We start from the raw sequence: 27,424 nt of genomic DNA, 5'->3' as shown, positions 1-27,424 counted from the left end.
TTGTATGATGGATATTACCACAGCCCAGTTTCATGTTTTTGTTTCATGATGGTGTCACACCATCATGAACTTGGTGTAAGATCAGGTTGGTTATTACATAATGTGACAACTTGGCAGAACAGATGGTGCAAACTGGAATTCAGTTCCAACTGCGTCTTTGTTAAGTGACGACATTCATTTATCTCGGCAGCGCCGTTCATCTCTCCAAGTTCTCAGAGATCGAGATACGCTTGGGAAGATCTTATGGAGTCATGAGGTCACTATCCTGGGGGTATCTGCTGATCCTGATATCTTTGCAGGAGAATGAAAGTCCAGTTCCTTAGAGATGTGGTGTTCCATGGTGCGTTTGTGAAACCAAAAATAAAATTTACACATAAAACAGGCAAATTCATGTTCATTTCTTGACTCATAAGGAGGCACGATGTTTCCCCGTGAAGGTCACATAAAAGCCTGCATGCTTTTTCAGTAAGTTAACCTTAAAACGTGAGTTAACTTTTTGGTTCCTACGAACATGACAGTTTCAAAGACGTGCTGAAAAGTGAGCAGGGAGAGGGAAAAAAACAACCAACACAAAATCGCCTGCTGTTCGGTTTTGACTACCACTTTGTGAAGATAATAACCAGATGGCAAGACCATGCGGAATTAATGTGAAGTTATTTTAGAAGTCGAGGAGAAGGATGGCAGGGAAAATAGTGTCTCATCCCTTCTGTCAGTATTGATCTTGATGGAAGCACAAAAGTTAGCAAAACAGTAAGAAGGCGGCGTGCTGGAGGGAAGGAGAGAAAACTGAGCCAGGAGGTCTTCTTCTCACAGCAAGGTGAGCTGAAGCACTCAACTTATCCAAGTTTCTTCATAATGTGATTGTGCACATACGCGCAGAGCAACCGTAGGCATTTTGAAAAACAATGAAAAACAATATGTGTATTGGAAACAATTACCGAGATCTCATCAATGAAACCAAGTCAAGCTAGAAGCCTACAGGTGGAGCTCCCTACAAGACCATCACTGCCAACCATCCCACATTGGGCAGGACCATCCCGGTATTTACCCCATGTCCTGCATGGGTGTCTGACGCCCGCATTTGTGTCAGTCCGGGCATGCCTCCAGACACCTCTAGTTAGGCTTTGCGCCCATAGTGCTCGTGGCCATGCATGGGTGTCCCACATTGGTAAGTTCAAATGTTGGCAGGTATAAGACTGAGGACAAGAGTCTCCAAAAGTCAAATATCCTGGTGGTATTGTAATTATTCCTGCTCAATGGGTTACTTGAGTACTTGAGACGTCTTGGTCCAGAGACTACCTTTTCACTTACTTGTCTCTTTTTTAGGTTTTGGTCTCAACTCTTCCAAATACTATCTTAATTTGCCCTCAACCACAGCAAAGTAACAAAATCTTGGTCTTGACTCACACTCGTTCCTTTTAGGTTTTGACTAGGCTTTGATACAGGTGATCTCGTCCCCATCCCTACTTCCAGATGTTATGGCATTACCCGGCAACAACTCTTCCATCAGTCTTGTGCATATGGTGAAATTGTTAACTCCCCATCTTACTTGTAGCCATTCATAGTTCTTTTTTGGGAAACTTCCAACTACAGTAGTGTTAGTAGGAGAACTAGAATGGCCTCTTTTTTACCCCCTCCAAAACTAAACAAAACCAGCTTTTGGAGGTTCTGCAGATCAAATCAAGTCTGGGAGCATGTGCCTTGGGTTTTGGACGGCAGTTACTAAAGCAGACAACATCTAGAGATGGTGGGCCATCTCCACCTGTAGAAAAAACACCATCTAGCTGTTGTAGCCAGGTGAAATGTGGGCATCCCATTGGCCTTCTAGAGCTGCTAGGGTCCTCAACACTGAGGCACCTACGTACTGGATCATGCACAGAGAAACAAAACACATCACACGTCCAAAATGTCTTAGCTGGCGTTCCCTCACAATGCAAATGATACTCCACATCTGAGTCTCCCCAAGTCACCATTTGTTTGACAAAAACCCATAGTGGCACTCAAGGATCCTCAAAATAAAGTCATTTTGGCTTTGGTAAGTGGTTCACATTCAAGTCTCGTAACCATACAACCATAAAGACTTGGAATTTCATTTTCTACAAAGGTATTATCATCACCAAACACCTCAGTATGGCAGACACGACTGCACAAGGTCTTCCCAGGCACCTCTTGATCTCAAATTAAGGCGTTACATTAAAAGACTCCTTCAATGTCAAATACCTTGCTGGCATCTAGCATTCATATTCATAACAATTAAAGACTAAGGCATTGATGAGGTTAATGAAGTGCACATAATCTCTGCTTCTCGAATTACCCTCCAAGCCTGGAGCTCAAGTTTCATTGCAACTACACAACGGAAAATTAAGGTGTTTTGGTACCGTCACCTTGCACAGAGACCACTGGAGCGAGTAAACACTTCCTCTTTTTAAAATTTCTTTACACCGCAGGCTGCTGCAGTCAACTGAGTTGACATTGTAATTGAGTGCGCCAGCCGCTAACTCGCTACAGCAGCAATAATTTATCTGTGAGGCCCTATAATTCAACCTGTACTGTAAAGAAAAAAAATGAAGACAGATGCAAAGAAGAGCAATTGGTCCTGCTGAGAAGCTCCAGCTGATGCTTTAAGTACCCTGACTGCCAGTGCGACCAACCGATTCAAGCTAGCAACGGCTGTGATGGAGCGCGGGGATATTTAGGAGCCAATAGACTAGGAAATAGGAGCAGGTGTGGTTGAACATGCATGTAGCTTGCCTGCCACCTGCTGGACATGTCTGGGATTGTTGCAAGGTAAAGTCTTACTATATGCATTACGGAATTTAGGAGCAGGCATTGCTAAAGTTACAAGCAGTCTGCCTGCCACCTGCTGGACAAGTCTATATTTCCTGCAGGGAATAATTTTATATGCATGATGAAAATTAGGAGCAGGAGTTGTTGAAGTTACAAGCAGTCTGCCTGCCACCTGCTGGACAAGTCTATATTTCCTGCAGGGAATAATTTATATGCATGATGAAAATTAGGAGCAGGAGTTGTTGAAGTTACAAGCAGTCTGCCTGCCACCTGCTGGACAAGTCTATATTTCCTGCAGGGAATAATTTTATATGCATGATGAAAATTAGGAGCAGGAGTTGTTGAAGTTACAAGGAGCCTGCCTGCCACCTGCTGGGTATGTCTGGTAAAGTTGCAAGCTAAAATATTATATGCATTTTGGAAATTAGGAGCAGGTGTGGTTGCGGTTACAAGGAGCTTGAAATAATTTCCAAAGCCTATGGAATGACGTTTTGCATATGCCATAAATACTAACTCAGAGACACATTACAGCTGCAGTTTATGGCAGCTTGTGTCGACTACACACTGATAACAATTTAAGTGAAATGTACAGATGCACAAAACCAAACAAGCTGTTATTTTGCACCTTGTGCCTTTGGACGTCCAGCATTGAGACGCTGGCTGCATTTCTGCAGAAATGCACAGAGAATGATGGTTTCTCTTTTCGTATTTCTTTATACCACATAAGGTCGTGCCGTGACATTAACAGAGCGTCAGCAGTTTTCTGGATGATGAAGCAGCTGTTTCACTGCCTCCATCCTGCACCGGTGTAACAGGATTCTCACTACAGGTTATTACCAGAATAACCATGACAAACAACACCCTCCACTAACTGCTTAATGACTTGATCGACGCAAGAACATATCACCTGTCCACACCTGCCACTCAGGACCCTTTGGCATCTTGAAGAGATGTCCATACCTGGATGCGAGCGCGGTCCAAGCTGCATCTTTTCCCCCATAGGCACTGGATGAAAAAGGAAGGTTTCATTGAACCAACTCTCTTGTGTGACTCCACGTTCTCCACAAAAATCCAGGGTGGGCTTTCACCACGTTTGTCCAAGTGCCCCATTACACTAGTGTGCTGCTGTAGCGAGGTTTAAAGGAGCGTATCGGTGTCTGAAGGACATTAATGTGCTTGCTGCGCCGCTTTAATGAGGCAGCGCTCTGCTACTGAGGCCACAATGGGCCTTGATGATTAAGCTTCTGAAAGTTCTCTCTGTCACGGTGCTGCACGTCCTCAAGAGTGCTCTCTCACTGTTCCTGCAAATATCTCCTCCACGCTGAAGCAGCTTCTTTGTGTTGCATCAGAAAGAAAGCTCCTTTATGACCTACGAGTGTTTTTTTTTTCCCCCCTGCAAATAACACGTCTAAAAGTAAAGGCTGCTCTTCAGCATTCCGTAAAAAAAGAAACACCTTTACTTTGTTCTAACTGACAGAAAACTGTTTAAAATTTAAGGAAAATGAGTTGGAATCAGGTTTCATCATTTTCAGGTTCAACACAAAGAATATGTAGGTGGAAAAGGGATTTTATTTCAACTTAAACATTCTTCAAACGTATATTTTAGAGTGTTACAACAGCTCCTGGGTTTGACGTTTGTCATGTTGCTAAATGTGTAAACTGAACCCGCAGAAAGATTTCAAATAACTGTACAACAATCACGGCTGTCACAGTTTTGTGTGTGTGTGTGGGGGGGGGGGGGGGGGGGTACAAATGCAAATTAATATAATTTTCGACATATTGCAGAAATAACTAATGCTTTTAAAAGCATTCTCCATTTTCACATTCCTATTATGCCGTTTTATTTTACACACAGCCTGTTGCCATGGCTAAACAAAAGCTGATACGGCATCAAAAAATAATACTGTAATATCTAATTTAACACTTTCTGGTACAAAATTCTACAATTCAAAGTGTGTTATGATGAAGAATTACACATATCATCACTAAAAGTAACAAATTTAACAATACAAAGTGATAAAGCTCATTCCAACACACAATAAAACTTAAAAATATGTATAAATTTTAAAACATAGCACATGCAGAATTACATACAAGACAGTGATATTCAACTAAAATTCTAAATCATTAAAAAGGAAGTTGCTTATAATGGACAGAAAGGACAGAGAAATATCTAAAGGACAGAAACTTTAAGTTATTTTTGGCTGTCAGCCCATCAACCAGCCCAAGTTTTGGAACTCCCTTGACCATCAATTATTAAAGTTAATTTAAGTGTTAAGCTTAAGAGGTTCATGAGCACTAGTGTGGTTATTCAGTTATTTTTTTCAAAAATTCTGCAAAAAAGGTATTTATAAATGTCAGAAATGCAAGATTTTTTGGCACGCGGAGCTTTGAACTTCATGTACAAAAATTTTGATTGAGAGTTTTAAGATATGGAAGCTTGCTGGAACAACGGAATTTCTCCCGACGAGCACAATTTACAGCTGCTAATTATAATTTATTAGATTAGATTACACAGAACTTTATTGATCCCTTGGGAAGACTCCCTCGGGGAAATTGAGGTTCCAGCAGCATTGTATAGCAGCACACAGGGGAAGAAGCACACAGAGCATCAAAAGTGAAATTAAAAAAAGAAAAACAGTTTGCAACTATAAAAATAAATACCAGACATACTGATCAATACAGGTTTACTGACCACTACTGTTCCTCTCATTGCCGACCTCTGTCTTCCTGTTACTCCTCCGTCCTCCACATATAAAAGAGAATAGTTGTCTCTTCAGTCTGGATTTAAAAGACTCAACCAAATCAGACTTTCTTGCCCCCAGCAATGAAATTATTGCAAAGAAAATGTGGCCCCTGTGACCCACAGATGACTTTTTAAATTTTTGAACCAACAGTAATCCTGCATTCTGAGGACGCAGTGCACAAGTCGGTACGTAAGGTTTTACAAGACCAACTGAATAGGAGGATCCTCATCCAATTAAATTTTTACAACAATGCTTATAATTTGACCTCACATGAACAGGAAGCCAAATAAATCATCAAATTCTTTTTTCAAATACAGGGAGGGACGTTAAAATTTCAAGACCTCCAAGATGTGACATTACTCAGAGGCTATCTTGTGCTTTCACTGGATTTTTATTTATGCTTGTGGCATTACTAAATGTTGTTTTTGGGCCTATTTCCCTCCACAGATATCCATCCAAAACAGTGCAGGTCGATTCATTAATCTAAAGAGGTAGCGAACGAGTGGTGCAGCCATCTGAGATACAGACGTTGAATCTTGAGGAAAAACGTCGGTTATAATGCACGGCTGTGTGACAAACCCTGACATTAGTCAGACGGGATGAGACAAGTAAAGACATCAGGTCTGTCCTAATGGAGTTGGTCGTAGCCTGAAGAGGTACCTGTGCTATTAGTCACTCAGTTCCCTCCATCACTCTGCCACACGCAAACAAACAGCGCCTTGAGAAAATAAATGAATCAATACTAAAAAACAAAAGTCTTTTAAAGAGCTCGTAGCTCCAGAGGATACTCGCACTCTGAGCACTCACAAACGAGTGGTCCTCAGTCATTTTTGAGAAATGGCTGATTGAAGCCCTTAAGTCTCCAGGAATCGACACCCCAGAAAGTTCACAACTGCTGCCAGACAGACACTCACTGGCCTTTTTTAAAAAAAAAGTGGCATCAATCAATTTTCAGTTGCACAAACGTACAGCTTTGACACACTACCGTATCGGTGTAGTGGAGACCACGACCAAGGTCCATAAGAATGAATGCAATCCTGCACAAGCATGAAGTTACGTTTCTTCACAGCAAAGAGACTTCTTACGTTGTCAACATGGAGCTCTCCATCTGTCTGCTCGGTCGTTTCAGTAATGATTCTGCAGGGCAGAAACGTTGAAATGTGCAGCTAGCCTTAGCGGGATCTTATTCAGTGCATGACGGAAAGTAGGAGCAGGTGAGGGTGAAGTTGCATGTTATTTCCTGCAATAAACAGACATTTTTTGAATCACTTCGTATGGAATTAAAGTGCTATAAAAATAAAAGTATTATTATCCAGTTAGATCAGATAAATAAAAATTATGGTGATTTAAATCCAATGCAATGCTAAGATACCCTCGGCCTTATGAGCATGTAATCAATGAAAGAGTATGTGGAAAGTCCTTTTGACCCCTTACCATAGGTCAAGGTTAGTCATCTTTGAACTTGTGCAAGGTCTGTGTCCCAAGAATGCTCCCTGTGAATTTGAAGACCCTGGCATTAAAAGGACTGGAGTTATGCTGAGCACAGACAGACGGACGGACAGGCACAAACTCTACACAATACCCGATGGGCATATTTTGACCATCATGTAAAAATGAGAACCGCTTTTTTTTCTTCAGAATTGAAAAACGATGTCTTAATTTAACTTGATTTTCATTGGCCTCTCAATGCCCAGCTGCAGTACCATCGCTAGTCACTAGGGTAGGTGTGAGTCACAATTTGAGAATCCCTACAGGTTTGTGAGCCTTTTTGTCTCACCCAGACATTACTCCATATTAACAGACTGATTTGTGCAGCTTGGTTTTACTTTTTTTGCAGCTGAAATACTTTTCAGTAACATACAAATTAAAAACTTTTCTGCAGATACCTACAGTAGTGTTCAGAATAATAATAGTGCTGTATGACTAAAAAGATTAATCCAGGTTTTGAGTATATTTCTTATTATTACATGGGAAAAAATGTACCAGTAGATTCAGTAGATTCTCACAAATCCAACAAGACCAAGCATTCATGATATGCACACTCTTAAGGCTATGAAATTGGGCTGTTAGTAAAAAAGTAGAAAAGGGGGTGTTCACAATAATAGTAGTTTAGCATTCAGTCAGTGAGTTTGTCAGTTTTGTGGAACAAACAGGTGTGAATCAGGTGTCCCCTATTTAAGGATGAAGCCAGCACCTGTTGAACATGCTTTTCTCTTTGAAAGCCTGAGGAAAATGGGACGTTCAAGACATTGTTCAGAAGAACAGTGTAGTTTGATTAAAAAGTTGATTGGAGAGGGGAAAACGTATACGCAGGTGCAAAAAATTATAGGCTGTTCATCTACAATGATTTCCAATGCTTTAAAATGGACAAAAAAACCAGAGACGCTGGAAGAAAACAGAAAACAACCATCAAAATGGATAGAAGAATAACCAGAATGGCAAAGGCTCATCCACTGATCAGCTCCAGGATGATCAAAGACAGTCTGGAGTTACCTGTAAGTGCTGTGACAGTTAGAAGACGCCTGTGTGAAGCTAATTTATTTGCAAGAATCCCCCGCAAAGTCCCTCTGTTAAATAAAAGACATGTGCAGAAGAGGTTACAATTTGCCAAAGAACAGATCAACTGGCCTAAAGAGAAATGGAGGAATATTTCGTGGACTGATGAGAGTAAAATTGTTCTTTTTGGGTCCAAGGGCCGCAAACAGTTTGTGAGACGACCCCCAAACTCTGAATTCAAGCCACAGTTCACAGTGAAGACAGTGAAGCATGGTGGTGCAAGCATCATGATATGGGCATGTTTCTCCTACTATGGTGTTGGGCCTATATATCACATACCAGGTATCATGGATCAGTTTGGATATGTCAAATACTTGAAGAGGTCATGTTGCCTTATGCTGAAGAGGACATGCCCTTGAAATGGGTGTTTCAACAAGACAATGACCCCAAGCACACTAGTAAACAAGCAAAATCTTGTTTCCAAACCAACAAAATTAATGCCTCGCAGATGTGAAGAAATCATGAAAAACTAAATACTAGTTTAGTGATTCACAGGATTGCTAAAAAAGCAGTTTCAACATAATATTTTGATTTTGTAGCGTCAACAGCAGATGCTACTATTATTGTGAACACCCCCTTTTCTACTTTTTTTTTACTAACAGCCCAATTTCATTGCCTTAGAGTGTGCATATCATGAATGCTTGGTCTTGTTGGATTTGTGAGAATCTACTGAATCTACTGGTACCTTGTTTCCCATGTAACAATAAGAAATATACTCAAAACCTGGATTAATCTTTTTAGTCACATAGCACTACTATTATTCTGAACACTACTGTACATGCCATCATGCACTGCACCATTATTGAATGTTTTTTTAAGAGCTGAGCATGAGTGTGACCCTTTTGTTTGCAGCAGCAAATGTTTTCGTACTGCAACTTTTCTGCGGATGTTCATTTGGAAACATGCACTTGTGCATTGCATTTCCTCATGGCTGTTTTCTTGCAGTAGCCCTGATGCAATGGCACGTGCGCACTTTTGTTTTGTTATGCACAGGTTGACAACTTTTCTGCAGATTTTCTGTTGCCAGCGTGCATTGCGTTGTCACCTTTTGTTTTTTTAAAGAGCCGCTTTGATGCACGATCCTGATGTGATGCAGCGCTGGTATTTCTGCAGTGACCCTGATGTGTGCAAAGAAACCCAAAGCTATTCCACTAAAACTGACAGCCTGTGCTGATGACAACACAATAGATCCATCAAGGTGTCACAGCGGCAGCTGGTGTTCGGAGTGGGCGGCACTTCTTCGTTCAGACATCTCATTTCGGTGACCCCGACGCAGTTTGGCCACTTAGAGCCTGAATGTTTTGTTTTTAGCGGACAGGAGCGTAAACCACCAGCACACCAATTTCCCAGTGTGCACGTGGATGGCGTTTACAACAAGCTGCTGACCGGAAGCAAACATCTGGCATTGTGTTCACGAAATATCAAAAAGCGGCTTCTAATTGGCTGATTTGAGAGGAACTCAAACTAAAAATTGCTTTAATGTGCAAAACTGTTTGATGAGGTCACTGAACCTTTCTTTACCCCCCCCCCCCCCCCCCCTCCCAATAACACCACGTGGGACCGTCTGTGTCAAAACTGGCCTTTAAATTCTGGTTTGCAGCATAGAAAAGTATATAATTGGAGTGATGTGGACAAAAGAACTTTGTTAAAGTTGCTGAAACAGAACTTGAAACTGGAGGGAGGGAGCGGCGTGCTCAGACAAATTACCCAGACTGCCCCTGCGCACAGCGGCATGCTCAGCCATGGCTCACAGCCACGCTGCATCCTACGTGCTCAGCCGTCATAACAGTAATAATGGATCTGCTTTATTTCCAATTAAAATGTTCCCAATAGCGTTGCAGTTCCATCGATTTGGCTGCAAATGACTGTTGGGCTGAGAACATTTGCGCCGAGGCGCCCAGTGGGATTTGGATCGGGCTCATCGAACAACGTCTCCGAGTACAAACAAAGAAGGACGAGTAAATGGCCTGAAGGAGATTTACGTGGACGCACACAAATATGTCGGTGCACAAAGTCGGCCTCTGCAGCTGCACAGCGGACTTTGGACACATGATAATGATGCAAATCATTCAGCCTGCACTTCCTCTTTCTTGAACGCGTATCCAGCTGTGGTACGGCGCACCGACGCCGCATTTGCCTGTTGTTATAGCAAGACAAGCAACGGAGACGTGTGCCTCACACCGCTCCTGCTGTTGCTCAGGGTCACTACGGCGGATCTGTTTGTTGATTTAGCACCATTTTTTTTTATGCAAGATGGCTTTCTTGACACAACTGCAAATGTGCATGTAGAATGGAAAAGATGTGGCCTTGAATTGGGGCAAGCGAGCTAACCGCTAGCACTGCTGTGCTGCCGCCAGAGCTTATGCCTCATTTCCACGTAGCGTGCACGTATGCAGCCGTGATGTCTGTTTAGCCATTCATTTATATATGCATCCATAAATATGCCTCCAGTACATAGAAAAAAATTATATTTTTGACATGGATTTCAGAGCGCATGTGGCAGGAAGCTAGCTTTGGAAAGCTGCTGAAGCTTTAGAAAGCTAACCAGCTGTGTAGTTGCTTGAGCATTGATGTTCAAAGTGTAATTGGGGAAATAAAAGGAAAGTAATAGTTACCAACTTAATGCACAGTACTCATAAATATCAGTTTTTTTTAAACATTTTTTTTGCAGCTGTAAGAATAAATTTTTTAAATTTAGCATTTTAGGGCATCACCTTGGCCCAAGTCCCTTTTGCATCTCCCTTGTTTTCACTCAATGTCACCATAGTAGATTCGCGGTGAAGCTCCATCTTGATTTTGGCACAGGTTTTTCACCGGATGCCCCTCCTGACACAACTCCATAGTGCAGAATGGGCAGGGGTGGGATTCAAACCAGGAACCTTCCACACTGGAAACAAACCGCTTTTTTCAATTCTAATATCGATACTAACGCTGGTATTGATATTGAACGATCCTCGTGTAAAAAGATCGATACTCAAGCTTTTTTTCTCTCCCGCACGCACTGACTGCTGCGCACGCAGATTCATCAAAGTCTACTCTGTAAGAGCAGCGCTGCTCTGTGTCACACAACATGGAGCAGCGCACCCTTGTATTGTGGTTTGTCAGCCCTCTACCTCAGGAGATTTTGTTTTAAGTTGTGTTGAGTGATATTTTTTTTAAACAAAAATGTTGATTGTGATAATAAAGTATTTTGTTGTCACGTACAATGTTTGGCAAAATTTTGTCCTAGGTCTTTTGGATCCTTTGGATCTATGAGCTTAATATGAAAAAGTATTGGTATCGATATCAGCGATACTGGGCCTGTATTTACTTGGTATCGGAATCAATACCAAAATTCCCAGTATTGCCCACCTCTAATCACCATCACCTTGGTTGACACAAGCTTGTAGGTGCACAGATAAGTGAAAATGTTGGTATTTTAATCATGCATGTGCTTTGTTTGCTGGAAACTAGCAATGGCTATAATGCTAAGCTGGTGCGCTTCGCTTTGAGGGTGTGCCGCGTGACATGCCCCAGCACAACACACAGTAGATTGGCCCCAAGGTTCTTGTACATGGAAGATTAATTGTATTTCTATGATTAAATTCGGCCTTTAATACAAATATTTCTGTTCCCCCAATGAAGCTCAAACTCCCATTAAAAGTGAGCGCCCGAGTTTTGAAAACAGCGTGCATAAATGACCTAAAAGCATCATCAAATGCAGATTTGCCTTACCAGTTTCAATTTCCGAGACTCCTTGATTTAACGGTTGATTTCACGGCTGGATTACCTTCAGCTCACGTGATGACGAGACAAATAAGTTATAGATTTGCAGAAAATCAGCCTTAAGAACAGAGCCAGAAAAGCAGCCATAAGAGAGACTCCAGAAGGCACGCACGCCAAAAGCCAATCAGGCGTGCACATTAATGCACTAATAGTTTTGGATTTGAAGCTTCATTAAATTATATTTTGGCCGTGAGTGCAGCAGCTCTGCAGGAAGTGTCTGTAAAAATGTGCTAATTATCGCCAAATGTGTGCAGGACTGGGTTGCCACAACTCATTATCATGCACAATGTCTTCAACTGTTTCTAATGCTTTAATAATTATAGAAACCTTCTCTATGAGGCATATCATAATTTTAAGTTTTCTGGGAAGTTCAGCTGCACGTGCAGAATTCACCTCATTCACATCACTAGTGCATGAGCCCGAAAACCAATTTTGGACCTAAGGGGACTAAATCTCACTTATAAGCCAGGTGCAGTTTACCATGGCCTACTTAAATAAAATGTATGGTGGCCATCCCCAGCTTTAGCCAGGTAGGGGGGTCAATGAATGGTGACACGTCAACATAAAAAAAAAAAAAAAAAAAAAATGCACCAATCATTGTTGAAAAGCATATCACATTAGCTGTCTGATCTTAGGGATTCCAAAAGGTATAGTTTAGACCATCTATGACTCAAATGTTGTGGAGTTATGGTGTAAAAACTGTAAAAAGTGCTAAACAAAAGCCCTGTTTCAATTTGTACATGGGCAAAAGTTAAAGTTGCGCTGTTTTTGGTAATAAGTGATGCAAATTACTGGTTGAACGAATAGGATGAGTAAATGTAATAGCTTTGATTGTGTTGAATGTTTAGCCTGCAAAATAATGGTCAAAATGGTTCAAATCTATTGGATTCTATGATGTTAGACCATAACATGCTAACTAAGCATAACAAATAGCGCAAACTGTTATCCCTTTTTAAAACCCTAATAGGTCAAACAATAATTTGCATCAGGTTTTTACAATATATTTTACCCAAATTATAGCTACATTAACTTTTGTCCCCTGTACAAATGAAATCTTGACACCATTTTGCTGTTTTTGCCCTATACCTTTTTAGAAACTTTATGATCAGACAAATAATGCGGTATGCCATTCAAAGTGATTGGACCATTTTTAAATGTTGACCCCCACCAGGCTATAGGGACCACCATGCATTTGCGTAGGCCACGTGTACTGTCTACTTGAAAAATCTGGTTGGGTCACGGACTACACAACATTTGGATGTTTGGAACCTTCTAGTGCATCCTGATTCTCATGCTTTGGGATCCGGTACACGTGCACTGTGCTGCTGCATCCAGCCTTAAAAATAATATCGGTATCATTTTTGCCATAAAGTCACATGTCTCTCTCAGGGAGCTTGCACACGAAACCCTGGCCGAAATGAAAATCCACACAGATGATTCATTTCATGCTTATCAGCCTCACATCAGAGGCTTTTCCTCTGAAGACATCAGGAAGACAAAGGGAAAAATGGAGTCCTTTATACGCCAAGACAGTCGCTGTCAAACCAGAGCAAACCTTTGTTTTGCATTTGAAAGTCATTTAAATGAGCAGAAAATGTAACAGCAAAGTTTTGGTGGTTGGAGACAAAGCCACGCGGCTGTCATCGCCATTTGCCCAGCCTGAAAAAACGGATTTGTCTTTGTTCTTGCCAACGTGGAAAGTGTATCTAATTATTGAGGCCCTGCAGCCTGCAGCCGTCACGTCTCAGCGTCGCTCCGGACGCTTTTTATCTGACAGGTTCTGATGCAACCGGACTTACATCAATCTATTGATTTCTGTTGCTCCTGTCGGCGGAACTCGTTACAAACCCACATCATATGGACGGACAACCGGTGTCCACACCCACGTAACATTTCAAAATTCCTGCAAACATCCCAGTGTGTCAGAATACGTCAGTGAAACACGGCTATGATGAGGAGACGTTCACTCCAGAATAGACTCTACTGAAAGGTCAAAACATGACGAATAAAACGGACGCGACGCTGAAACCTTTTGCAGACACAAGCTTCAATAGATGCTATTTTAAAGGCCATATGTGGACCCCTCCTCCCCGTTTGGAGATCAAAAGCATCTCCTTTGCATTTTTAAAGCATCAGACTGCAGAACTGTGCTTCTGATCACTCTGATTGACAAACCAGTATTCTTGATGTAATTATCGTTTTACTTTGATCCCAATCACTCATCTTTCTGATTGACCCTTTTACCCTCAATCTGATAAATAAGTGCACTTTGATCCTGATCGCTCATCTGTGATCCTATTGCTGGACCTTAACCTTAATTGCTGATTATAGATTAAACCTGGTTAAGGTTAGACCTTACGCATGTGAACTGCTTTGGCAGCGCTTTGTTGTAATTTGGCATTGATAAATTAAATTGATCTAATCACACATGCCACTGTGATCCTGCTCTGTTAACTTTGATCCTTGAGCTAACCACACATCAATCTATCACAAGCTTAACTTTGACTCCTTAACCTAATCACGCATATGACTTTCATCCTGCTTGCTTAACTTTGGTCCTTGATCTAATCATGCATGTCACTTTCATTCTGCTTGCTTAACTTTGATCCTTGACCTAATCACACATCACCTTGATCCTGCTGCTTAACTTTGATCCTTGACTTAATGACAGGTCTCTTTGACTCTGAGTACTGAACTTTGAGCTGTCACTTGTCTCTGAACCCCACTGATGACCAGTCGGAACAGTCATTTCACTTTGACCCTGATCTCTCGCCTCTGATCTTATCTTTGACCTTTTGGCTTTGATCCTGGTTGGCAAACTGATTCTGATCACTCATCTCAATTGGCAGTCACTGACCCTCACCAAGGTTATGCTTTCATTCAGATCAAATAAAGGTCAAGATCTGACCTTTATTTGATCTGAATGAAAGCATAACTTGAAGAACTTAGATTTCAATTGCTTGACCTTTAAATCATGATCAAATAAAATCAGAACAAGACCAGGTTTGATCAAAGGTGTCTTTAAGTGGACTTGCAGTTCCTTCTAAACATCATACCATTACATTCAAGTTGCTCGAATTCAATTATTTCCTGTATCTACACTAATGTTTCATCAGCTCTTCTTTGGACTGAGCTTTACCTCTAACAAATTCCACAATTGACGCCTGCCAGCAACCTGGACCACCTCTAAAATTAAGTGGAGTCTTCCATGCCCTAATATCTGTGACGTAGCTTTGATGTAAAACCTTCAAAGTTGTTAAAGTGACATCTTGATCCAGATCATGTCCAAAATTCAGTGGAGTCTTCTATGCCCCATATCTATCTTTGTGACAAAATTCATCAAAGTCCAGGCTGTTTTGACGTAATCCTGCTAACAAACAAGTAACACAGATGATTTATGAAGAACCACATGGACATGTGCTCTGACTCAGAGCTCATCCAAAGCTAATGTAAATTACCACTGAGAAAGGGATAAATTTCTTCTCATCTCCAATGCTGAAGGGTCAGAGGTCAAGTCAGTGGTGGTTACGGCCCACCTGTAGAAGCACGCGGTCCCAGCAGCTCCATCACATTAACCGTCCACGTTGGTGTCCAGACAGTGACCCTACCTGACCTTTAACATTTTGTTCTCTGCAGGTCAACATGGTCGGTATTCATCAGCAGTTAATTAATAATTTTCAAATGAACTTAAATACCTTTGCCAGGAAAAAAAAAAAAAAAAAATATATATATATTTTTATTTATTTTATTTTTTTATATAAGGGGGGGGGGGGGAGAAAAAACAACTATATTGTAAAAAAAATTGTAAAAAAAAAAAAAGGTTTAAAATCCTCAAAAATGTAGCCACAAATTTATCTTTTCTCATCTTTTTTATTTGGATTTTACAGACTTTTTGTCATGAAGTAAGCAACAGCAAACTTGCCACCCCCGAAAAAGAGCACAATCAACTAAAAGCAGCCAAAAGAGAACAGAGACCAGTTAGTAGCACAACAGCTGAACCAGTTATATCATGCAGCGGAACAGGTGGAGCTTCTCGCCAACAACAATCCAACACAGTGGGAGGGGCTCAGCACAAGCGCCCCCCCCCCAAAAAAAAATCACCTCTGACCCTACTAGTCCACACAAAATACACAGAAGCTGCAACAAAAAGTAATTTTTGGTCTGAACCTTTACTGCAGGAGTGACAAACATGACCAGTTCTAAAGCTCCCCCCCGCCGTGCGCACTACAGTTGTTAGAATTGCAACAATAGTGTTAAATTGCACCATCAAAGTGGTGAACCAGAACAGCAACTGAGGGAAGAAGCAACAATCTCTCTCAAAAACACCTACTGATATGCAAGTGATAAAAAAGGTCAAACATTTCCAAATTTTGGGGGGTTTGTAGGGAACATTTGGACCGTTTAATAAAATAAAGGGCACACAGTTGAGCCTCATGCAGTCTGGTATCACTAAGTTCTGACAAAACAGTATTTTTGAAGTTGTAAAAATATTCTCACACGCTATTGATGTATTCATTCACAAATTGGAATATTTTTAAATTCATGAATTAATTCTCCATTAAATAACTGTTACAGCGCTGAGCTTACTTCCATGACACAACTTGACTTGTCAGTGTTTCAGGATCTGCGTCCCAGCACTCGATCCCTCGGGGAGACACGCCTGACGAGTCCTCGTGTTAAATGGATACAGAAACCAAAAGAAAAAGACAAATCTACTCCAAGAACTCGAGTGAAAAAGGGGGGGGGGCAAACACTAAAGAAAAAAAAAAAAAAATCACCAGACAGAAAAGCAGTGTGATGACAGATCGGGGTAAAAGGGGGCGTGTCCATCTTCTGTCAGGGGGAGCACTGCATCCATCCGTCTGCCCGTTCAGCTGCCGCCAAACGCCGCGGAGCGTCACTTCAGCAGAGCCTTTATGTCCTCGCTCTCAGCGGAATCGTAGGCACTGTGACCGTCGGGTCCTTTTATGTCTTTGTCGGCTCCCTGTCAACCACAAAACACACAATACACCAATAAATACATTCAGGAGGAAAGATCCAAACCCCACGTGTTGCCAGATACGACTGACAGCTTCCAGCGCAAAAGCTGTTCAAAAACCACCATTTAATATTTTAATTGTTCCAGGTGCTTAATGCATCATAAAAACCAAAGCAGGTGAAGCCTACACACACACAAAAAAAATCCTACAGCAGCACACCGTTTGTTTGAAAACAAGAATTAATTTTTCTAGGGCCAGTTCCAGAGCATTATTTAAAAAAAAAAAAAAAAAAAAAAAAAGTAATTATACTTGCAGTGACTAGCCACTGCACTCATCTATCAAATAAATATAAAAATAGATAAGCTATCAAATTTACAAATTGTGATGATTTATTTAATTAATTAAAGCTTGATTTCTGCTTCTGCAGCTCTGTAACTGTCATGCAATGACGTGCCTGACAGTTTTTAAGTTCTCCGTTGCTGGATTATGCTTCATTCTGGCTTAATTGACCCTCAACAAGCTTTTCTTTCTCCAATCATCACCTTCAATTCAAAGGTAAGCTGACTTCCTCTTTTCAGACTGTGTTGTAAAGTTGCGGACTGTTCTGCCAAATGTATGTGATCCCGAAATGTAATCAACACACGCACTGCAAAAACTATGAAATGAGAGAGGAAAGAGTGAAAGCAGAAAAGTGTTAAATCGCAGCCTTTTCGCTGTCTGATTTAACAGGTGCGTGTCCAGACTGCGGGTCCGAGTCTGAGCACAGTGTGGAAAAAAAAAAAAACAGTCTGGCTTTTAATCACGGAAATGACTCCGGTCACACATGCTCGGGGTTTTTTAAATAGAAATACAATGCGATCAGATGGGACATTTTATCCGATGTGAGCAAAAAACAGTTATATATATATAATATATAAAAAAATCAGTTATATACAGTTTTATTACACAGAAAACAATACAAAAACATTGGGACTTTTTTGTCCGGTGACTGTGAATGTGGTTTATATGATGACAGTTTAGGTGCGCTTTACTGTACACGGGACTGAACAATAAATATATTTAAAGCTTTGACAATGAAGTTGCTTCCATCTCACACGGCTTTCCAAATTTTTTCTTCTGTTGGAATCTGAAGGGAATGTGTACATCTTGAAGCCCTTGTTGTGTCTATTTGTGGTCTCAAATGCACAACAACCTGGCATTTGCAGCGAATAAATAAATGAAAAAGCTGAATTTACACGCAGATAGATTTAACAGCAAACACCATTTTGGCACCAAGATGGGAGTCACGTGACTTTTTCCCGGCTCATCATGTCGCTACTATCTGAATAAAGGGACTCTAGGAGAAGATGCCCCTCCCCTTTTCTCTAGGTCTGTCAAAACCATAGTGGACAGGTTTGGGAAGCTGCCTCGTAGCGACTCCACAGGACTCGATCTTCGCCGTTTCCCCATTTTGTACATGTTCTCGAGGCGATACACTTCCACACACCTGCACCTCAACAGTGCTCTGCCACGCATTATTTATTTTTTTAGCTCCCCGTGGACATTTACTGATTTGTTCCCAGCTCTGGCCCATAATCCTCTCTGCCTCTCAGGAAGCTGTCACCACTGGGGCATCCAGCTCGGTGGCATATTTCTGACACCACTTACAATAATGAGTTGTTCCGACTTGACTAATGACCCCCCTGGTGAACACCTCACTGTCCAAACGTTATCTGGTGCAGCAGAAGAATAAGAATAGAAACCCAGGTGGCTCCAGTCACTCTGAGGTGGATCATCGTTCTGGGTTGTGCAGCTGTACAAGGCGACACGGGGTCAGCAATGTAAAGCCAAAGTCCTCCAGTAAGTTTTCAGTAACCCAAGGATAAGCTATTTCAAGGGGGGTAGATATGATGCAATCACGACAGTGGCCAGCGCCTCTCATTTGCCACAACATTTCCGTCTTTGCACATTTCAATGTGGCATCAAACTGCACATCTCATACGGTACTGGAAAAAAAACTGCACCCCTCCCCAGTATTAATCATTCATCACTGCAGAACATCAGCCTGAGTGCAAACTTACAATTCTCATGCTTAATTTAAACACCAGAACAGTAACAGACCTGACAAAAACAGAACTGTATTTGCTCTAATGCACGAACCACGTGTGCTGTTCCTCATAGAAACAAACAAACAATGTGTGTGTCTGTTCCCCGTGTAGATCAAATTAAACCGTCCACCCCTCCTGCTGTATCAGGTTAGGCGAGGGGCTCACCGGCAGGGTAAAGTGGCCTTTCATTATTCATTCCCAACAGCTCGGCCCGCCAACACAGGGCAAGGGGCAGATCCCATGATGCACTAGTGAATCAAACTGACCGCCCAACAGTCAGATTTCAGACTTCTCAGTGGGCTCAGTATATTGTCCACTGCAGCGCTGTAGGTGCTGCCAGGCAACATACATTAAATAGAAGCATAAGTGATGTTACTGTTGGGACTGTTTTCTTCAAAGGGCTTTTAGGCATAGATCTTCAGCAATCTGGTCCTTGGTGACTGAAGACCTTGAGGCTGCAGCTGGGTGTTAAGTCTGGATGAGCACACAGCTGTACGTGCAGCAAACTCCAATCTTTGCTTTCCATCATAACATAAATCCCTGTTGACCTGAGAACAGGTTCTGCTTTGTTTGTTTTTTTTTGGGGTGGGGGGGGGGGGGGGGGGGGGGCTTTGACTCACCTACTTCCTGGAGGAAACACTAATCGTTGGAAAATAAACTTATTTAAAGGACATGTTGCACATCATTCAACATTCCGCTTAGCAACACAACATCAAAGAATTCATGATTGTAAATCTATCCACGCACATGCGGTAATAATTAGTGGTGCTGATGTATTTCTTACATTGGAAAAAGTCAGAATATGTTACAGTATTTTCAAGAAATAATGGACTCTATCAAACATGCCAGAATCAAGATTGTCAGGAGCTGATGGTGGAGCTGCCGTGGGAGCACGCCAAAAAAAACCACTAAATCGGGACCACACTGGGAGATAGTCTTCTGCTGGCGGCTCTGGTGCCCCTGTGCACAGAGGTGGGCTTATATGCAGCGGAACCATGGAGGACATCTGTCCACAGCAGGAGAATGGCGTGAACCCTGGATATAGTTATTCAGCTGGCGATCGCGTGCCATCCATGACGGTGCCAGCTTTGGACCTCTTTGATGGTGTGGACATTAATCTCCAGCTGGCAACTGCACATGATCCATGTGTGGCGACTTCTTTGGTGGTGTGGACTTGACATATTTAATTTTGGAAATCATTCTACCAGTGGGTGAATACACTATTCAGTTTTTTTCCTTGTCTATTGTCTTCTCGTCAGTGGAGCTGCTAGGGTTTGTTATTTTATTTTGAAACAGTCTGTCAGATTTTGGATCTTGATGTGTGTGGAGTCTGCTCTCTGTACTGCAGCAGCACGCTGTATTAACCCCATTATAGCTACCACCATGAACGTGCAAGCGGAACTATTTTTCAGGCTGCCTGATCACAAAGATGCATTTCTTAGATGTTTCAGTTATATCAATGACGACACTTATAAGTCTCCACAAAGCTGGGCCTCTAACAGAAACTGTTTATAACAGACTGCATTTGTAACTAATGGATGTGCACGTACACTAAGTGTTCTCACAATGGAGAATGGCTGCATCAAAATGAATAGTTATCACTTAAAACGAGTCATAACACAACATCACACTTAGGAGGTAAACTTTACAATTAATCTGTGGCTCCGTTCTTCACTTTAGCAGCTACATTCAATTCAACAGCGTGCTGGAGTATTTCCTCAAAGCTACGCAAATGCTATCGGAAACACAAGTACTCTGTTTTTGGCAGTCTCCATATCTGTTTGTTTCGAATGCCATATACTTTGAGACTGGTCACGGAAGTGCACCAAGTAATCCCTGTTTACCATCGGCCTAAATCTAAGTTATGATTTCTGTGCCACATGTCCTTTAATTGCTGATCCTACAAATACGGTCAGGCTCCAGAAGACTTTTCTGAGTGTCTGACTGTAATTTTATCCCTGCTGGCACCGACTGCTTTCTGTGCTTTATTTTTCAAGCCAACACCACAGACTGCTGACAACAGCGGCCAACTGCTGGACCATCGTTTGTTAGAATTTGCCGGTTTGTGGTTGCAAGGCCCTCGGTGTGGTAGCTCCATTTATGGAAATGCAAGGACCTGGAGTTCCAATGCTAATAATAAGGAAATGAACAGTTGGAGAAACTAGTCTCTGTTTTCCACAAAATCACCATTCCCGTAAAACAGCATTCCATCATGCCATGTAATGTGGACAATAACTCCTGACACACACAGTTTTAGAGCAAAAAAGTAAACCTTAAGATGTTTGACGTGATCTCCAGAAAATGGTGACATTTGTGTCTACTTCAATACTTTTTCATTCACACTTTAAAATAAGTGATGCAGTTTGGAATATGCGTTAGCGGTGAGACGATTTGAAATTTAAACTTATTTTTGCCACTTACATTTCAAAGCAAGCTTACAGATCAAAGAAATACTGCACTCTCCCCTGTGGCCAAAGGATGGCACAGTTTACATACATGACAAACTGCTTCTGCACCGATACAAAAAGGTACCGTGCTGGTAGTAATAATGCACCATTATGCTGGTTTCCAATCACCGTAACAGAAGGAGGAGGATCTAAGAAAACTAATGAAATTAAATCATGCTCTCAAACTGAAAAAACCCTTTGTAATTCTTCAATTGATCCCCACCTGGCCACATATGGAAAATTTAGGTGGCTAACATGCTTTTACAAAAGAGTAATGTCTAAAGGCGTATTTGTGCCAAATTTGGTGCTTGTGACACCATTTGAAGGAGTGTTTCGGTTATCTGCTGCACTACAGTAACATCAGCGAGCCACGCCATCTTGGAAGTACGAATGTTAATCAAATAAAGGTTCAAAATAAAGGTTCTGAAAATTAATTCCCAAAATTTTCATAAACAATGCACATCATCATGTTATGTACAAGCCATATCCGAAAGCTGAAGCAGATCTGACAAAGAACTGCGAGCCACATACCCACACACAGACGCTTCTTGCTTCATAGATAGATAGATGTGTCGATGAAATCCATCTTGCTTCTTGTTGCATGAAGCGATAGCACGTAAAAAAAAAAAAAAATACGATTTATAGAACAGTGCAATTTGCATCCCACCCCGATGACAATTTTGTCCAGATGTGCCCAATACTCCGGTGCAAAAAAAGTGGGGGGTAACTGTCAGTTGCAACAGTGGAATTTATGACTGAAAGGCTTTCAAAAAAATATTGAATGCCATTTTCTTTTTAAAAGCAGCAAGGCAGTTGTGATTTAATTTCTAAAGTTCGAGCCTATTTTAGTTTGCTATATACATTTGTGGACTAGCGACAAACATCTAGTTCCTACATAAAATCAATCAGATGATATGATGCTGGTAGAACTGTGAGAAAACAGACTAGCTTAGTTGTGCTAACTTTTCTGACACCTGTGACATTCAAATCTCTTTACCGACATCAAGTCATGTCAAGTCAAATGAGGAACACCAACCTTTTCTAAGAGAAGCTTGACACACGCTGCGTGACCCTCGTAAATGGCTGAAAACAGTGCAGTGATCCCGTGTCTGTCTTTGGCCTGTAGGAGCAAGAGTGAGTCGGAAAAAGGGGAAAAACATTTTTAAGTACAGGCTTCAAAATATCCTGTAAAGTGACTGAAGGTACATCTGATGAACCTGCCGCCGCCAGCACCCCCCCCCCGACAATGCTCCTGAAAGAACAAGCATTTCAATTTGCACAATGAGGGGAAAATGGACACAGACACTGCTCATTTTTGCTTCAACTTGTATGTAAAAGAAACTGAACAACATCCAACTCAACGACAAAGAGGGTTGTGAAGTTCTTACATTAACATCTGCTCCTTGACTAATAAGGTATTTCAGTACTTCTGCGTGACCACCGTCCGCCGCATAGTGAAGAGGTGCCCTCCCACTGCTCAGGGTCTTGTTTACATCCTCTTTCTGGAAAATACAAACAATATATTGAAAGGAATATAAATAGACTTTGCAGGAATACAGCATTAAATCCTTCAGGTGTTCAGTGTGGACAAGTGCACAAATTACAAGAAACATTTGGTTTGCTTGTTTTTTTTTTTCCCCAAAAGTTACTTACTATTTTTCCAGAGTCAGGGGTCATATTTCTTGGGGACTTTTTTCCAAAAATGATCACTTCTTTTGGTCTTGTCCAGGCTTGACGGGTCATTAACTGGTCACTTGCCACGACGGGCAAATTGACTCATTTAACCACATCTAAGTATATATGCATATTTAATGTGTGCTTTGATGCTTTCGTTTAACTTGCAATCAATTTGTCTTGCTTTATGTTGCCTCTTGTGTATGAATTATACTAATAAACTGCATTTATAGCTGGTGACTTGGGATAAACACTGACTCAAACCCTCTGGGATAATTAATGGTTATGCATGAATAGAATTTTGCACTATTGATATCGTGCCATTGTAATCCTCCCACAGATCCATGTTTTGTTTATTTGATATCACCCAATTTGCAAGACTGTCTCTGAAACCATCTGGGGGATGTTAGCTAGCACATTGGCTTGCGGCGACACAAGTGAGCAGTCAATGCCCCAAAGGGAACACAGATGATATCAAGCTTCATTACAATGCCAAATATGCCTGTGTTAATTATCCATCCCAGGTGCCGTCATCATGACAGCAAACCAGACACTAAGCGATGAGCTGTGTGGCGGTCGCTGCGACGGTTTTGTTCACATCTGCCCGACGTGTCTCCATCCCGACGTTGGCTTGATGATTTCGGGGTTCACTCATTCGGGCTGTTTCGCCATGATCCACCCTGATTCCCACTTATTTGTGCTATGTGTGAAGGGGCCCTAAAGTTAGTGTATAGGACACATTTTTTACTAACTCTGTGACTCCATCAGTTTAATGAAGACCCCAATATAAAAGGACTATGGTGGACACCACAACTGACAGATCCACACTGGGATTTGAAAAGTTTTATTCTGGATGTCCTTGCTGGTGCAACTCGTTTTACCTGGAGAAACACACACAGCCCCTGGTCTTCTAAAGAGGTTCCCCATCCAAGTATTAACCAGGTGGGATCTGACGAGATCACGCTTACACAGAGCAGACTGGCTGCATGTAAAAGAGCTATATAAAAGTACATAATAAAGTCTCTGAACGGCTGTAACAAAGCTGGATACTTAAAAGGAAGTGGTTACAGTTATAGCAGCCATTAACGCTAAACCTTGGGGCTATGCTTACACCAGCTGCCATAATTGATTATGTATTCTATGACTGTGTTTGTAGCTAACTCCTCGTTAGTACAGTGGTAAATATCCCCACCTGTCATGCGGGACACTAGGGGTTCGATACCCCAACGGGAGAACAAGACTTTTTGTTTTGACACTAACTTTTCATGTCAACCAACATTTCTTGTTTCAGTTATTCTTTTAGTTTATGTATCTCTGGAAGATTTGGGTTATTTGGGCTATTAGGGTGTCATGTGATCAACATAATAATAACAACTTACCAACACATACTTACGGGCCAATTAACGTAACAATATCCATGGCTTTAAATAAGAAGTATTGAATAAAATCTCAGAGTGGCTGTAAAAAAGCCAGATACTTAAAACTATGTCACTGGCTCAACAATGACAAGTAAAGTAGAAATCAATGGTGGCCAGTAGCCACATTCCAACCACTGCAATAGAAGGGATCGCTGTTGTTGTTTACTTCCGCCTTTCCCGCGCATGTGCACACAGCCTGGTCGGCACAAAACTCCAGACTCTAAACAGCTGCGGTGAGAAAACGCATGAATTCAGACGACGTGTTAACTCTGGATCCCGAAGATCTGAAGCGATATTGTGAGAAATTAAATCTGGGAGACGGCGACCATGAAGGCTTTCATGTTTTTGGAGGCGTACAATTACTTTATCAGTGGTCATGTGAGGGATCGCCATTATTAGCCTGCAGCTGCAGACGTTGTTGTCTGCTGTCTGGTCCCATCTTGTGGGCTTTGAGGAACTTTTTAAATGCGGTCCAAAAAAAAAAAAAAAAAAAAAAAAAAAAAAAAAAAAAAAAAAAAAAAAAGAAGAAGAAGAAAGACACTCATGTACAGTCCGGCTGGTGTGCGCATCCGTGCGTCAGGCTGCACATCAACTGTGTTACAGGATCATTAAATGCAGCAGTTTTGCGTGTGCGTCCATGGTTGAAAAAAAAAGATGAAAAAAAAAAAGAGCAAACGGTTTGTCTTTGACAAAAACAAAACAAAAAAATCTGATATACACCGGCACATTGATTACATACACCTGTGTGGATCACACGACTTCCCAAAAATAAAATCCGTCTGCTTGTCTGCAAAAATCACTCTTTTGCGCATGTTAAACTGTGTATGATTTCAAAAGAATGAAAATCAGATTGCTGTTGCAGCCCTCAAAATAATTTCAGTCACAGCTTCTTGTCTAAATGTGAAGCTGCACAGAGAAAACCAAAGGAAAAAAGAAAAAAAAATACAGAAGAGGTTTGTTTTTAATGTGAGGAGTTCAAACACAGGGTGAGCTCATGTGATCCTATCTCCCACCTGTACTGGACAAGTCTGAACCAAACCACATCCGATCCTTGAGACTAAATGCTTGCAAAGTGAAATCTTTAAAACAGACTGTCATCCATCTGGATGTGATGTGTTTTTTTTTATGCACGGCATTGATCTGTCAGCGTGTGATGGATCACCGAGTGCACGCTTTGAATGTTGACATCAAACAGTCAGTGGCTGCATAAGAGTTTTCTGCATACCACTGTGGTCCCGCCCGGCGTGTGACATCATTGCGATTCCTTCTATTAACCTTTTTGAAATCAATTTTTGTGAATTGATTCAGAATCATCCATTGTCTCAATCACAATGCATTTAAGAACCGATTTTTTTCTCCACCCCTAACACAGAGCACAACAAAATTACTACATATAACCTCTTGCTCTGTTTTGGAACATTTGAACACTCATAACTAACCAATACTGACACCAACATGCACTTATTATACATCAAAATGTCAAGCGAAGTCTCCTCTACAGAAGTATCCACTTCAATCACATATCAACTAACCACAGTTGAAACACCAAGCAAATAAAGACATAAATCAGAGTTTATTTTTTGTGGGGGGGGGGGGGCTCATTTACTCCTACCAAGTATTATTTACGTTCAATTTTTTGCATCCACAACATCCCCTAGGACCTGTCTTTAAGCTGATCCAAACTTTTGCATTTTTGACCTTGTACAAGCTGAGAAATAAATCATAATGTATGGGTATGTGGTTTTGGTGAAATAGGCTCTAGGGCTTAAGGGGTTGTGTGTTAAATGTTTATATTTAAGACGTTTTGTAGCTTTCCTCACAAACTCCGCCCACTGGTGGAGAAATCTGTCCATTTTTAAACCCAAATGTTAGTAGGTAGATAAAAAGGTGTAATTATTAAAATTTGCCAAATACGAACCAACACGATGCTTCCTTAAAAAAAAAAACAAAAAACAAAAACAAAAACACACACACACACGACAACAATCACAAGCGCATACAATGCTTTCAGCTTCTCTTTTTTTGCAGCAGATCTGATAAGGATCCGCATGTTTTGGCACGTTTTTACACCAGGTGTCCTTCCTGACGCCAACTCCACGCGACATGTAGATACCTTATTATTTTATAATTTTTTTTTTTTGCTGTTTTGGAAAAAAGTGTACCACGCTACTGCCCCCCCGCCCCTATACATCCAAATACCCGCACTAATTAGCAAACTCCAGCTAACGCCTGCTAGCAAACTTAAACCGTCGTAGAAAATTATTGCTCACAGCTCGCTGGGTATCATCTTACCGTCTTCAGATGCTGCATGACCTCGTCCAAGTCGCCGTTCTTCAGAGCCCACAACAACTCTTTATCGTCCATCTTCCTGAATTTTAAAGAACACTCTGGAGCTAACGAGCTAGCCGGGCTGGCTACGGCTGGAAAAACTCTTTGTCGTCGCAGCGTGAGCTTCGTTTGGCGAAATAAAACGTCGCAAAATCAACGTGGAGTCAAGGAAGAATATTAACCGGCAACTGCAGCCGAATAACTAACACAGAATGCTTAAAATAAGTTCTGAAAAGGAAAGCAGCAAAAAAAACGATCCGCCTTTCTGCAACACGGAAATACTTCCGATGTCAATACCCGGAAGTTCATATTTAAAACAGCTTCCGCCCCCCGCCCCCCACACTCATTCTGACAAATTGTGGTCTGAAAGGACGAACTTTAACTTTTAAAAGAAAAAAAATTAAGTATAAATAAGTGAAAAAGACTTTTTATTTGAACAAACGAAGCAGTAGTTAGTTGCAGTGAGTCTTGACCATAAATATGGCCTCCACTCGTGCCACATCGCAGGGTTGTTTTCGTGTTTGTTGGTTCAAACAGTTATTTAGGCTATACTTAGTGGAGGTCCCATTTTTGGTTGAAAGTGGAGTTCTACTTTCTCCATATTTGGCAGCCACACATGTAAGGATGGGCTCAAGT

General features: G+C 41.4%; 1 protein-coding gene across 2 annotated transcripts; it reads right to left on the bottom strand.

Annotated features, from left to right (window-relative positions):
* Positions 1-15,624: 15,624 nt before the first annotated feature.
* On the bottom strand, positions 15,625-27,083 carry mtpn (myotrophin). Of its 2 annotated transcripts, XR_004558756.1 has the most exons (5): positions 26,753-27,083; positions 22,757-22,870; positions 22,405-22,488; positions 16,608-16,839; positions 15,625-15,640 (listed from the first exon to the last, which is right to left on the bottom strand). XR_004558756.1 is itself a non-coding variant. In XM_034163724.1 (4 exons), the coding sequence occupies exons 1-4, from the start codon at positions 26,822-26,824 to the stop codon at positions 16,753-16,755; spliced, it is 357 nt and encodes a 118-aa protein (XP_034019615.1). In that variant the 5' UTR covers positions 26,825-27,083; the 3' UTR covers positions 15,719-16,752. The 2 variants fall into 2 exon arrangements, 1 of the variants encoding a protein (XP_034019615.1); XM_034163724.1 differs by lacking the exon at positions 15,625-15,640 and having other exon boundaries at positions 15,719-16,839.
* Between the last annotated feature and the right edge of the window lie 341 nt (positions 27,084-27,424).

This window comes from Thalassophryne amazonica, chromosome 22 (assembly GCF_902500255.1).
Source record: "Thalassophryne amazonica chromosome 22, fThaAma1.1, whole genome shotgun sequence".
NCBI lineage: Eukaryota > Metazoa > Chordata > Actinopteri > Batrachoidiformes > Batrachoididae > Thalassophryne > Thalassophryne amazonica.
This window is presented reverse-complemented; position numbering and strand designations above follow the sequence as displayed.

Bases quoted from the DNA above. Each gene is read 5' to 3' on its own strand.
- mtpn (XM_034163724.1), bottom strand. From the start codon at position 26,824: ATGGACGATAAAGAGTTGTTGTGGGCTCTGAAGAACGGCGACTTGGAC. The intron at 22,489-22,756 runs GTAAGAACTTCA...TTGCTCCTACAG, and splicing joins GTCAAGGAGCAGATGTTAAT to GCCAAAGACAGACACGGGAT. The intron at 16,840-22,404 runs GTTGGTGTTCCT...TGTGGTTGACAG, and splicing joins TCAAGCTTCTCTTAGAAAAG to GGAGCCGACAAAGACATAAA.